Source organism: Myotis davidii, unplaced genomic scaffold (assembly GCF_000327345.1).
Source record: "Myotis davidii unplaced genomic scaffold, ASM32734v1 scaffold590, whole genome shotgun sequence".
NCBI lineage: Eukaryota > Metazoa > Chordata > Mammalia > Chiroptera > Vespertilionidae > Myotis > Myotis davidii.
This window is the reverse complement of record NW_006282381.1, coordinates 841,439-852,889: the sequence shown is the minus strand read 5'-3', so window position 1 is coordinate 852,889 and position 11,451 is coordinate 841,439. Positions and strand designations below refer to the sequence as shown.

Here is an 11,451-nt window from a genome sequence, read left to right as displayed (position 1 = left end):
TCACCTTCCCAGCCCGCCAACCCTGATCGGCCCTGATTGCTGGCCAGGCCGAGGGACCCCATCCGTGCATGAATTCATGCACTGGGCCTCTAGTTAAGAAATAATATATTAGATTACAAAAATGCTTCTGAAGTCCATCCTATCAATAATATGGACAGACGAGTGGGGGCTCCAGGTGGGTGAACTGGATTGTGGTTAGACTTGCACCACTTGTTCATATTTCTCTCCAGCTACCCAAAGATATTAAAAACATTTTATAAATAAAATGGTTGTGGGGGGTGCAAACAAAAAACAACTACACACTTGGGTAGTATAAAATGTGTTTCACTAAAACAACAACAAAAAAGGATTTTACTGCATTGATGTGAGTGGGTACTTTTCTCTTAAGAGAGAGCGTGTGTGTGTGTGTGTGTGTGTGTGTGTGTGTGTGTGTGAGGCGGGCGGGGGGCGGTATTGAGGGGGATGGGAGAGTGGGGCCAGTGTGCACAGAGCCCAGGGTCTTGTGTTTAAGAGCAGGGTCCACCACCACCTCAGTGTGTGACCTTGGACATGTCGTTGGTCTCTTCTGGGCCTCACTTTTCTCATCCACAAAATGGTGCTATGCGTCCTGTGCTGCCCATGGCTTGTTGTGTTGATTCCTGGGAGATCCCCAGGCAGGGACACCTTCTGAGGATGGGAAGAGGTGTGGGAGAGCTCCTCACCGGGTGGGCTTCATGTAGGCGATGCCGTGTGGAGCCCGGAGGCAGAGCCTGGGCCACCGTAGGGGACATGGGGGCACCTAGGTTGGCCTCATAGTTGTCAACAGTGTGGACCTTGTCAGAGGTGACTGAGGGGGTGGCTGCCTTGTCATCAGGGGGACAGGCTGGGTGAGGAGCCTGTGTCCTTCTCCAGGGAGGGCCCTGCTCGGCTCCAGGTGCCTCTGCCCTGTAGGAGTGCGGGCCTGGGGAGGCCAGATCCTCCAGTTTTTCAAGAGAAGCTAGAAAATACAAGTGCCATATGGTTTCCCTTAGATGTGGAATCAGAATAACAATATAAGTGAACAACCAAAACAGAAACAGACTCATAGATACAGAGAACAGACTGTTGGCTCCAGGGGAGGAGGGCTGGGGGACTGGGTGGAAAGGTGGGGGGATTCGGAAGTACAGTTTGGTAGTTACAGAGTAGTCGTGGGCGTGAAAGGCCAGCCCAGGGGAGATAGGCAATAGTATTGTAATAACCATGTATGGTGGCAGGTGGTATGGGGAGTACGGGGGGAGCACTGGGTAAAGCATATTACACTGTACACCCGAAACGAATACAAAATAATATTGGGTGTAAACTGTAATTGCAGAAAAGGGAGGTGCTGGAAATGTAGGCTTTAATGTCAAACTGCCAAGTCATTGAAAAGTTGTCAGAACAGTGTGGGCTCCCCAAATAAGCCTGAAGCCTCCAGTTCGCAATCTCTATGGGAAATCCAGTCATGGGTTCCTCTCCATTTACCCATTCATTCAGCCCTTCCCTCATTCATTCTTTTAAAAATATATACATATATACTTATTGATTTCAGAGAGGAAGAGAGAGGGAGAGAGGGATAGAAACATCAGTGATGAGAGAGAATCACTGATCGATCGGCTGTCTCCTGCATAACCCCCACTGGGGATTGAGCCGGCCACCTGGGCTTGTGCCTGCTGTGGGAATCAAACCGTGACCTCCTGGTTCCTGGGCTGATGCTCAACCACTGAGCCAAATGGGCCAGGCCTGAGGTCCTTTGAGAATATTCAGTCCAAGGCTCCCACTGGGCAGAATGGGAGCCGAGGGCTGGGAGGGGCTGGGTGAGGCGGTCAGGACAGCGTGGCTGGCCACTCCTCGGGTCTCCTGGCTGACCACCGGCCGCTCTGCAGGCCTGTGCCCTGGCTGCTCAGGTGGTTGGAGCAGAACCTGGAGAAAGTGCTGCCTCAGCCTCCAAAAAGCTCCGAGGTAAGTGGAGGAAAAGGGGCGGCAGGAAGCTGACCACCTGGGCGGGCTTCTGGGGTCTCAGGGCGTCTGTCCCCACCCAGTCCCTGGAGGGTTCCTGACGGGAGGACTGATGGAGGAGGGGCTGGATTCAGGGGAAGGGTGGGCGGGCACACAGCTGACCAGGGGAGGGGTGCGTGGGGCCAGCCTTGCTCCGTGACCTCTCTCCCTGCTTATGATCCAGGGCTGCAGAGACGAACCTGCAGATGCTGCCTTGGGCCCAGGTACAGCAGGGGACCTGCGAAGGGGCTGTCTGAGATGGTCACAGGCTGGGTGGGGTAGCACTGGGGCCTAGGGATCCTGGCTGGGGGGTGGTGGTCAGGGCTTGCTGGCCTATTGTGGGGGCACTAGGACCCCCTCCCCAGGCCAGGCTGGGAAGCCAGTGGCCTGGGACAGCCTAGTGAGGTCTTGGACAAGTCCTTCTGCTCCCTGGGCCTCAGTCCCACGTCTGTCTGCTGATGGGGATGGTTGGGGATCCCAAGGGGCTCCCCATTCGGTCATGGTTACCCCTCAGTCTGGTCCCCTGTGCTCTTAAGGGGTCCCATGTCATTTGAATCTCCTCCTTTCCCTGCTGCTTAGAGCCCCCAGGGTGCCCCTTGGAAATGGAGCCTGTGCTGCAGGCCCTGGAGAGTCCTCCCCTGCCCACTCCTGGCTCCCTGGAGCCTGAGGAAGAGCCTGAGGAGGAGCCCCAGGAGGAGCCCCAGGAGGAGCCCCAGGAGGAGCCCACTCCAGAGCCCCAGCCCGGCTTTCAGGCTTCCTCCCTGCCACCCCCCGGGGACACTGCCAGGTGAGCCCCCCTAAATGCCACAGCTCCCGTGGGGAGCAGCCCAACACCCAACCTTCACCAAACTCTTTTTAAAATTATAAAAGTGACAGATGCCCCTGGGAGAAAACTCAGAGGGGTTTCCAGGGCCCCTGCCCAGGGCCACCCCAGCAGCAGCTTCTCAGCCTGGGCCAAAGGATACATGCATTTAAAATCGGGTTAGGGCCTGGCCGGCGTGGCTCAGTGGTTGAACATTGACCTATGAACCAGGAGGTCACGGTTGGATTCCCAGTCACGGCACATGCCCAGGTTGTGGGCTCGATCCCCAGTCGGGGGCGTGCAGGAGGCAGCCAATCCATGGTTCTCTCTCATCATTGATGTTTCTATCTCTGCCTCTCCCTTCCTCTTTGAAATCAATACAAATATATACAAAAAATAAAATAAAATCAAGGCTAGGTACTGACCAGTTCCCTGCCTGGCAATGGGCGAGGGGCCTAGGGGCACCTGCAAGGGGTTGGGGTGGGGGTGGGGGAGCCTGAGCTACCTTTTGGCGCCTGAGCAGTAGCTTGAGACTTGCCTAAGGAGGAGTGGGGGAGGGGGACCATGGTCTTTGGGGCTGGAGGCCTGGGTTCCGGTCTGCCTTCTGGGGGGTTTGCTGTCTGCCTTGGATGTCACTTTCCCCCCTGGACATGGCCACTCTCTCCCACCCACAGGTTGGTGGCGTGGCTCCTGCATAGACTGCAGACGGCTCTGCCGCAGCCCGTGCTCCGTGGGAAGGCTGGGGAGCAGGTGGGTGCTGGGCTAGGGGAGGGAGGGCCGGATGGGGGCAGGAGTGGGATGGTTGGTCTGACTCAGGGGGGCCATGATACAGAAGGAAGAAGGGCGCCGGCCACGGGAGCCCAGCCCGCCCAGCCCGCCTGTCTGCTCTGCCCCGCCATTCTGCACTCTCTCAGGCACCGTGTCTGCGGGGCTGAGGGGGCCAGCTCAGCCCTGCCTGCGAGAGGTCACAGCTGGTGGGGGAGGTGCTATCATGGTGGAGCAGAGAGGATTGTGGGGTGCAGAGGAGGAGCCTCCCGGGAGCATGATGGAATGATGGAGGGCTTCCCAGTGGAGGTGGCCTGCGAGCTGAGCCCTGAGGTGTAGTAGGACGTGAGTGGGTGACAGTGAGTGAGGGTGATTGGAAAGGGCCCTCAGGCAGAGGACCAGCATGTGCAGAGGCCAGAGGTAAGAGAGGACTGACACTTTCTGGGAGAATGGGTTGTAGGAAGCCCGAGGCTCTGTGTGCCTCCTGACAGCCTAGGACTCCAGCGTGGGTGAGTTTGGGGAGCAGGGCCCCGGTCGCCTCTTCCCCTCCAAGAACCTGGCCCCTGGCCCTTCTCTCTTGGGAACAGCTGGACACCTTCATAGAAGCACCTGGAACTGGGGGTGGGCGGCCTGCCTCCCGTCCTGCTGCAGTAGGGGGTGGAGAGCAGCTGGAGCAGAACTGACCTCGGAGGCAGGGAAGCGTGGGGCCTGGAGCAAGGGGATCTTCTGCGTGTCCTGGGGGTGGTGGCGGGGGGGCAGGAGGGGGAGGGAGTGTCCTGGACGGGAGAGGAAGGTCTCTTGCCCCTGCGTGTGCGGGAGGGACCGTGGAACTGGGGAAGCTGGTGGGGAGGCCACATGGTTTCCCCCTTTCTCCCCGTGCAGGAGCCTGACGCCCCTGGGACGTGTGACGTGCAGACCAGTAAGTGACATCACTTAGCGCCGATCCGGTTGTTAATGGTCCCGCTGACCACGGTGCCCCCCCACAGGTGCTCCCGTGCATCTCGGGGAGGGTTGCTTGGCCTGAGCACTCATGGGCATGGGCTGTCCACTGCCAGGCCTACACTCGCTCGGGGGCACAGTCAGGATTCCTGAGGGAGCCTGTGCTCCGAGGCCCCGCCTCAGGTCAGCCTGGCCAGGGAGCCAGAGCCGGGCCCAGAGCAGATGGTGGCTGGAGGCCCTGCAGGAGGCTGGGGAGGGGGGGAGGAGATGAACTTGGCCTATCTTGAGCTTCCATGCAGAGGAGCTCATCCTGCTGGGACACCAGAGAGAGCTCCCCACTGCCCCTGGCAGCTGGGTTGGCGGGTTTGGCCGAGCAGAGTTCCTGGTTGAGAGGTGAGGGGAGACGGACAGGGAACTGGACCTCATAGACTTCAGCTGCCTTGAGCTGGGAGGGTATCCCCTTACCTGTGACCAGGTTGGGCAGGTGAGTGTGTTGCCTTTTGTCTCAGACCTGCATTGGGACTCGGGGAGAGGCTGAGGCAGGAGGGGTGGGCTAGGGCCCAAAATCTGCTCGTCTTTCATTTTGTGGCCTCAGGAAAGGCCTGTGGAGGACAGGACATCCATCCATCCATCCTCCCATCCATCCTTCCTCCCATCCATCCACCCATCCACCCATCTATCCATCCATCCATCCATCCATCCATCCTCCCATCCTCCCATCCATCCACCCATCCACCCATCTATCCATCCATCCATCCATCCATCCATCCTCCCATCCATTCACCCATCCACCAATTTTTTGCTGCCCAGTCTTGCTGGCCATCCCATGCCAGCATTCTCTACTTAGCTCTACTTCGCTGCCAGATGCAGGTTTCATTTCTGCCAACAAACTTTGCAGTGCTGTAGCCCAGCTGATCCATCCCTCCATCCATCCATCCAGCCATCCTCCCATCCATCCATCCATCCATCCATCCATCCATCCATCCTCCCATCCATCCATCCATCCATCCGTTCATTCATCTGCTCATTCACTTGCTCACACATGTAAAGGAGGGCCTGCTATGTGCCAGGCCTGTGATGAATGCTAGAGGTGGGCAAAGCGGAGCTCAGGCCTTGAGGGCGGTGGCCCTATTCCACCTGGATCCAGGCACTGGGACTGCAGGGCTCAGGGCCTCCCAGGGCTGCTCTCACAGTGTCTGTGAGGCTGAATCCCATCCTAGTCCCACTAGGCCAGTGGTGGTCTTTATGAGAACTTCGAGACCGGGACGGCCGCGGTGGCCTGGGGCACAGACAGGCCAACTGACTGTGGAGCTCGGGTCTGACAGCAGCTGTAGGGGGCGAGGGGGTCTGTGTGATTGTGTTGACATTGGCAGGGGAAGGCCTCAGAGCAGGACTCCCCAGTCTTGTGGAGCTCATGGCCGCCCTGGAGGACACAGAGCGGGGAACCCCATCCTGTCGGGGCAGGTAGTGCTGTGCCCAAGGTCACCGGACAAGTTCTTGTGGACTTTCGGAGACAAGAGACCACGTGGCCTGGCAGCAGCTTCTCAGTCCGGCTGAGGTTACCACACGGAAAACGTGCCCTGGGACAGAGACCCCTCCCTGGGGTGGCTGAGAGCTTTGAGGGTGGGGCCCCTGGCTCCTCTTCCCCCTAAATATGTTTTTATTGACAGAGAGAGGAAAGGGAGAGGGAGAGATAGAAACATTAGTGATGAGAGAGAAACATCATTGATCAGCTGCTTCCTGCACACCCCACAGTGGGGATTGAGCCTGCAACCTGGTCATGTGTCCTGACTGGGAATCGAACCGTGACCTCTTGGTTCATAGGTCAGTGCTCAACCACTGAGCCACACCGGCTGGGCCCCCTGGCTCCTCTTAACCTTCTCTCTGCTTCTCTGGAGGGAGGCAGAATTCTCAGCCAGCCCACACAGGGCCTCCCTGTGTGCCGGAGCGTGGGGGTCAGGGGTCAGCAGAGGGCCCTGGGGCCGCCATGGGGCAACTCAACACCCCTACCAGGGACCTGGTGTTAGTTTCCGGGGGCTGCAGACCGGGTGCCTTCCAGCAGCAGAATCGTACCCTCCCCCAGTTCATGCGGCCAGAAGTCCAAGGTCAAAGTGCTGGCAGGGTTGGCTCCTCCTGGGGCTCTGAGGGACACACCGTCCATGCCTCTCTCCCCGCTTCTGGTGGCTGCGGGCACTCGGTGCCCCGGGCTTGCAGCTGCCTCCCCGGCTCTGCCTCTTCCTCTGTCTGCTCACCCTGTGTTCTCCTATAAGGGTACAAGGTCACATTCACAGGGGACAGGAGTTAGGGCTTGAGTTATGTTTTGGGGGTCCTGAGGGGCTGTGTCCCCCTTCTCACCACTCTGCCCCAGCCTCCCCAGCCTTCACCCACTCAGGCACTCACTCATTCAGCCCCTCCGCCTGGCCACCTGGCCACCCACCCTCTATCTTCTCCTCTGTTTCAGGGGTGGCAGCAGCGGGAGGCCTCTGAAACAGGGGAGAAGGGAGCCTGGGAGAGCACAGATGGACAAACGGACGGATGGATGGAAGGAAAGAAGGGTGTCCTGAAGAGAAGATCTGCAGGGACAGGGATTGAGTGGCCATTGATCCCCCAATCCTCCTTGAACAGTGACCCCTGGCAGGACGAGGGGGGATCAGAGTCCCTTCCACTGTCCCAGAGCTGCCTTTCGGGGACACCAGAGCAGGGGAGGGTCAGGGGGCACAGCCTGTGGCATTGAGGCCGGACAGCAGGACTCCCACTGGAAGGCTGGGGAGGCCCACAGAAGACTGTCTCAGCACCGAGCCTGTCACGGAGTTGGTGTCCCCATGGGACACAGGTTTTCCCAGGAGCCATTCTTCTTAGGCTTGGCCTCAGGGTGGGGACCGCCAGTGGAAGCAGCAGATGCTCTCATTGACATTAAAGAGCATAAGCAGCCCAGCTGGCGTGGCCCAGTGGTTAAGCATCGACCTATGGACCAGGAGGTCACGGTTCAATTCCTGGTCAGGGCACATGCCCAGGTTGTGGGCTTGATCCCCAGTGTGGGGCATGCAGGAGGCAGCTGATCAGTGATTCTCTGTCATCATTGATGTTTCTCTCTCCTTCTCTCTCTCTCCCTTCCTCTCTGAAATCAATAAAAACCATATGTAAGTCTCCATTAGTCATGCGTGCTTGGCGTGAGGGCCACCTAGACCCCTCGAGCTTTTTGGAAACACCTGGTATCCCGGCAACCTCCCCCTTTCCTCCTTTCCCTGCCTGGGGGTACGCTTAGGTTCCTGATGAATCTCCCCTGCACCCACGTCCTCCAAGCTCTCAGCCCCACAGAGTTTTCACTGTCAGGGGCCAGGGTACATGGAGAAATGCGAAAACCGCAGATTCTCTCTGAAGGTGGGACCAACTCCATGAGAAAGTTGGGGGGGTGGAGCCTCTCGGTCCAGGAAGGAGAAGACACCGCCCAGAGGCAGGTGCTGAGATGACAGGCGTGTGGTGTGCCATCACCAAGGGGCGGCATCAAGAGAGCAGGCAGCGGGCAAGCGCGCTCTGCATCGTGGGGAGATTCAGGCTCCCTGCACCGGGTGTGCAGGTGGACGTCGGGCCTCGGTCTTTTGGCATCACCTGCCACACTGCGGTGAGAAGCATTGTTTCTGCTTCTGCACAGACGCCAAGAAGGAGGGACAAAGACTAGCTGTCACGGAAGCTCGGTCTCAGGAAAACGAATGGCAGGAGACAGGGTGACGGGTCGCGGGCTGCAGCCCATCACTCAGCGCCGATCAGGTTGTTAACGGTCCCGCTGACCACGGTGCCGTGTCCACTGCTGGGCTGAGGGCTGGCGCATGGCTGGCGCTGGCCGGGGCTCCCTGGATGGTCCCTGGGACTGAGCCCCAAGCCCACTCTCCCCCACACCCTGTGTCCCCTGCAGTCAGCATCCTCCCTGGAGGCCAAGAGGAGCCCGGCGAGCTCATCCTAGAAGAGGTCGACCCTCCCTGGGAGGAGGACCAGGCTCAGGATGGCAGCGCCAGCCCGCAGGGAGCAGCAGCGGTGGCGTCAGCTTACGCGGAGGAGAATGAGGCCGGGGAAGAAATGTCCAGGTGGGAGCCAGGGGAGGCCCTGAGGAATGACTGGGAGGATAACAGGCACTTAGCACAGAACCTCGAGGACTTGAAAGGGCACAGAGGGCGGGCCAAGCCTGCCTCTCCCTCCCTCCTCCCCCCTGACACCCATCCCTTTCCCAGGTTCCTCTGTGCCATTCCAGGGACCATCTGAGCACATGCAAGCTTGGACCCCCCCTCCTTTTATTTTGATTTTTGTTCATAAAGCATAGCATGCACTTACCGAGCTGCACTTTGCTATATTCATTTACCCATCTATCTTGAGATCTTCCCACCTTCAGCACATAGAGATTGCTCACAATTTTTATTTTTAAATAAATGCATCGTATTCCGTCATACGGATGTGCCAGCATTGATTTCACCTGTCTACTATTGATGGACATTTAGGTTGATTCCAAAAATTTGTTGTAAGTAATTCTGCAACAAGCACCCTTGTGCATGCCTGTGAGTGCATCCGCAGGTCTCATGTCCTCAGCCCCGCGCCCCGCATTGCACAGAGGGGGAAACTGAGGCCCAGAGAGGATCAGGGGCTGAGACAGGCCCCTCGTGCCATGTTGTTAGCGAGAGCCTGGGGCTCCTCGGGTGGGGGTTCCCGGGTTGATTCTTGGTTGAGGGGTTCAGGTCTGATCTCAAGGGGTCACAGGACATCTTACTGAAAATTGGGGCAGGAGGTGGACTCGGGGTGCCTCTTCAGGGGGGCTCACCTCTTGCCTCTGGTCTCATTTCAGGGAGTTTTCCTGGATTCAAGAGGACAAAGAAGATGAGGAGGATGGGGAGGAAGAGGAAGATGAGGAGGAGGAGGAGGAGCCTGAGTAAGGCGCTATGCCCTTGGCTAAGGAGTGGCCCAGGGAGGTGGGGCTACTAGGTGATAATCCTTCAGAGGCAGTGGGCCATATTGTAAAGGCCTTGAACTGAACTTCCTGGGAGCAATGGGGAGCCATTGCAGGTTTGTGAGCAGGGGAGGGGCATGATCTGGCAGCAGCGTTGTGGAGAGATTGAGGCAGGAGGAGCCTGTATTCCCATCAGGCCAGACTGATTGAATGGGTCCCTTGGCTCCACCCCCGGCACTATTCCCGGTCACTCTGCCCTCCGTGGTACCCCCTGGCCCACATCCTTCCTCCCTGACCTGCCCCTCTGGCCGTAGCCTGGGGCAGGGTAGCCCCATGAGTGTTAGGGGCACAGGCTCTGCTGCTCTTAGGGGCAAGGACATCCCTGCACAGAGCTGCTCCCCACACCCATCAGGTGGGGGAGAACAGCAGCGCCCTGCAGGGTGGTCACGGCCCAGCTGTGAGAATGGGGGCGGTAGGATGTTCGAATCCCCACCGAGGGTCATTTTTAGTCCCTGCCAGGGAAGAGTTAAACCCTGAGGCCAGCATAGGAGCCTGCTCAGGGTCATCTACGTTTCGTCTACCCTTGCCCGGGTCACATGTAATCTTTTCATCCTCGGCCAGAGGCCACACAGCTGTTTGCTTTCCTCCAGTGATGGGGAGCTCACCACCTTGCAGAGGCTGTGCATTCATTCCGTCCCTATGCACCCCTGGCTTATGAAGTGATTTCTTGCACCAAAACTAAGCGTGCTTCCTTATGATTTCTGTCACCTGGTCCTAATTCTGCCCTCTGGGCCCCCGAACCAGGCTGCTGTCACGGACAGGTGACCGCTCTTGCCCTGGGTGAGGACCTTTGAGGCTGCCAGCTCCCTTATCTCAGCCTCGTTTGCATTCTGCCTTCCACCTGCCTCTGTGCGGAGCACATAGTGGGGGAGTTGTTTCCCCATTACACCTGCGCGCCCGACACTCAGGCCTGAAAACCCCTTTCTGTGCCATGGCTCCCGAGGGAAACAGCCCTTGAGGCCAGTGATCCAATGTGCTCACACAAATCTACATGCGCTAACTACAGGTATTGTCATGCACACAGGTACATACACGTGTCTGCACTGTCACATACGCCAGCACACAGGCACAAACACACAAGTCTACATACATACACAGCACACACATCACACTCACACATGCTCACAGGCACACATGTACACACTTGCAGATACCCACACGGCACCCTGCACGCATGCTCATGCACACAGCACATGACTACAGTTACCCACAAACGCTGCAGCCGCATACACGCGCCTACACAAATGTTTACCCAGAGTTTCAAACTCTGGGAAGTTTCGGGCCCGGGCCTCAGGCAGGGATGGGGGCTCTGTGGTGAGAGAGCGAGCGATCCCAGAGCCAGGGCCAGAGGGGTCTGTGTGGGCAAGCCGCTGGGCTGTCCCTGGTGGGGGAAGGATGCTCTCCGCCAGCTTTGTGGAGGCACAGGGGTGACTGATGACGCTGGCAGATGGTCGCCTAGCGACCAGGTCTCTGCCGGCAACAGCTCATCTCTTCCTAGCAACCACAGCCTTTTGGTCCCCACCTGGCCTCCCTGGGGGCGCTTCTGCAGAGTCGCCCGCACAATCTGATTAGAAGCAGGAAGAATTGGTGGCTCATCCGCCACCCGGGTCGCACTGGCTCCAGAGCCAGCCTGGCAGGCGCAGGCTTGGGCTGGTGGGCTGGTACACTGTCCAATTCTCCACTTGTTCGTGCTGCCTGGAGCCCTGGGATGAATGGCACTGCCCCCCGCTGAGCTCCTGCACCATGGCTGTCCTGGTCGCCAAAGCCAGTGAGACCCAAGTAGGTGCCTGCATCTCCTAAGGGCTCCCCCTTCCTTCTTTTGGGGTTGGGGTGCTGTGAAGAGTCTGCAGAAGGCGACTGTGAGGACCTTAATTTGGGGGCACAGCCTGCTGGGTGATTTGGGGGAGGAAGGGGCTGGCAAGCTGGCTGCCTTGGCTCCTCCCTGCCCCTTTAACCCTTT

At 58.4% G+C, this 11,451-nt stretch overlaps 1 protein-coding gene across 1 annotated transcript in view; it reads left to right on the top strand.

Moving 5' to 3' along the window:
• The window catches only part of CNGB1 (cyclic nucleotide gated channel beta 1), an 80,974-nt gene that overhangs the window by 31,364 nt on the left and 38,159 nt on the right, over positions 1–11,451 (top strand). The window contains 7 exon segments of the mRNA XM_015558802.1: positions 1,881–1,956; positions 2,177–2,216; positions 2,572–2,779; positions 3,469–3,544; positions 4,442–4,478; positions 8,412–8,580; positions 9,330–9,413. Of these exon segments, the coding sequence (XP_015414288.1) occupies positions 1,881–1,956; positions 2,177–2,216; positions 2,572–2,779; positions 3,469–3,544; positions 4,442–4,478; positions 8,412–8,580; positions 9,330–9,413 (690 nt within the window).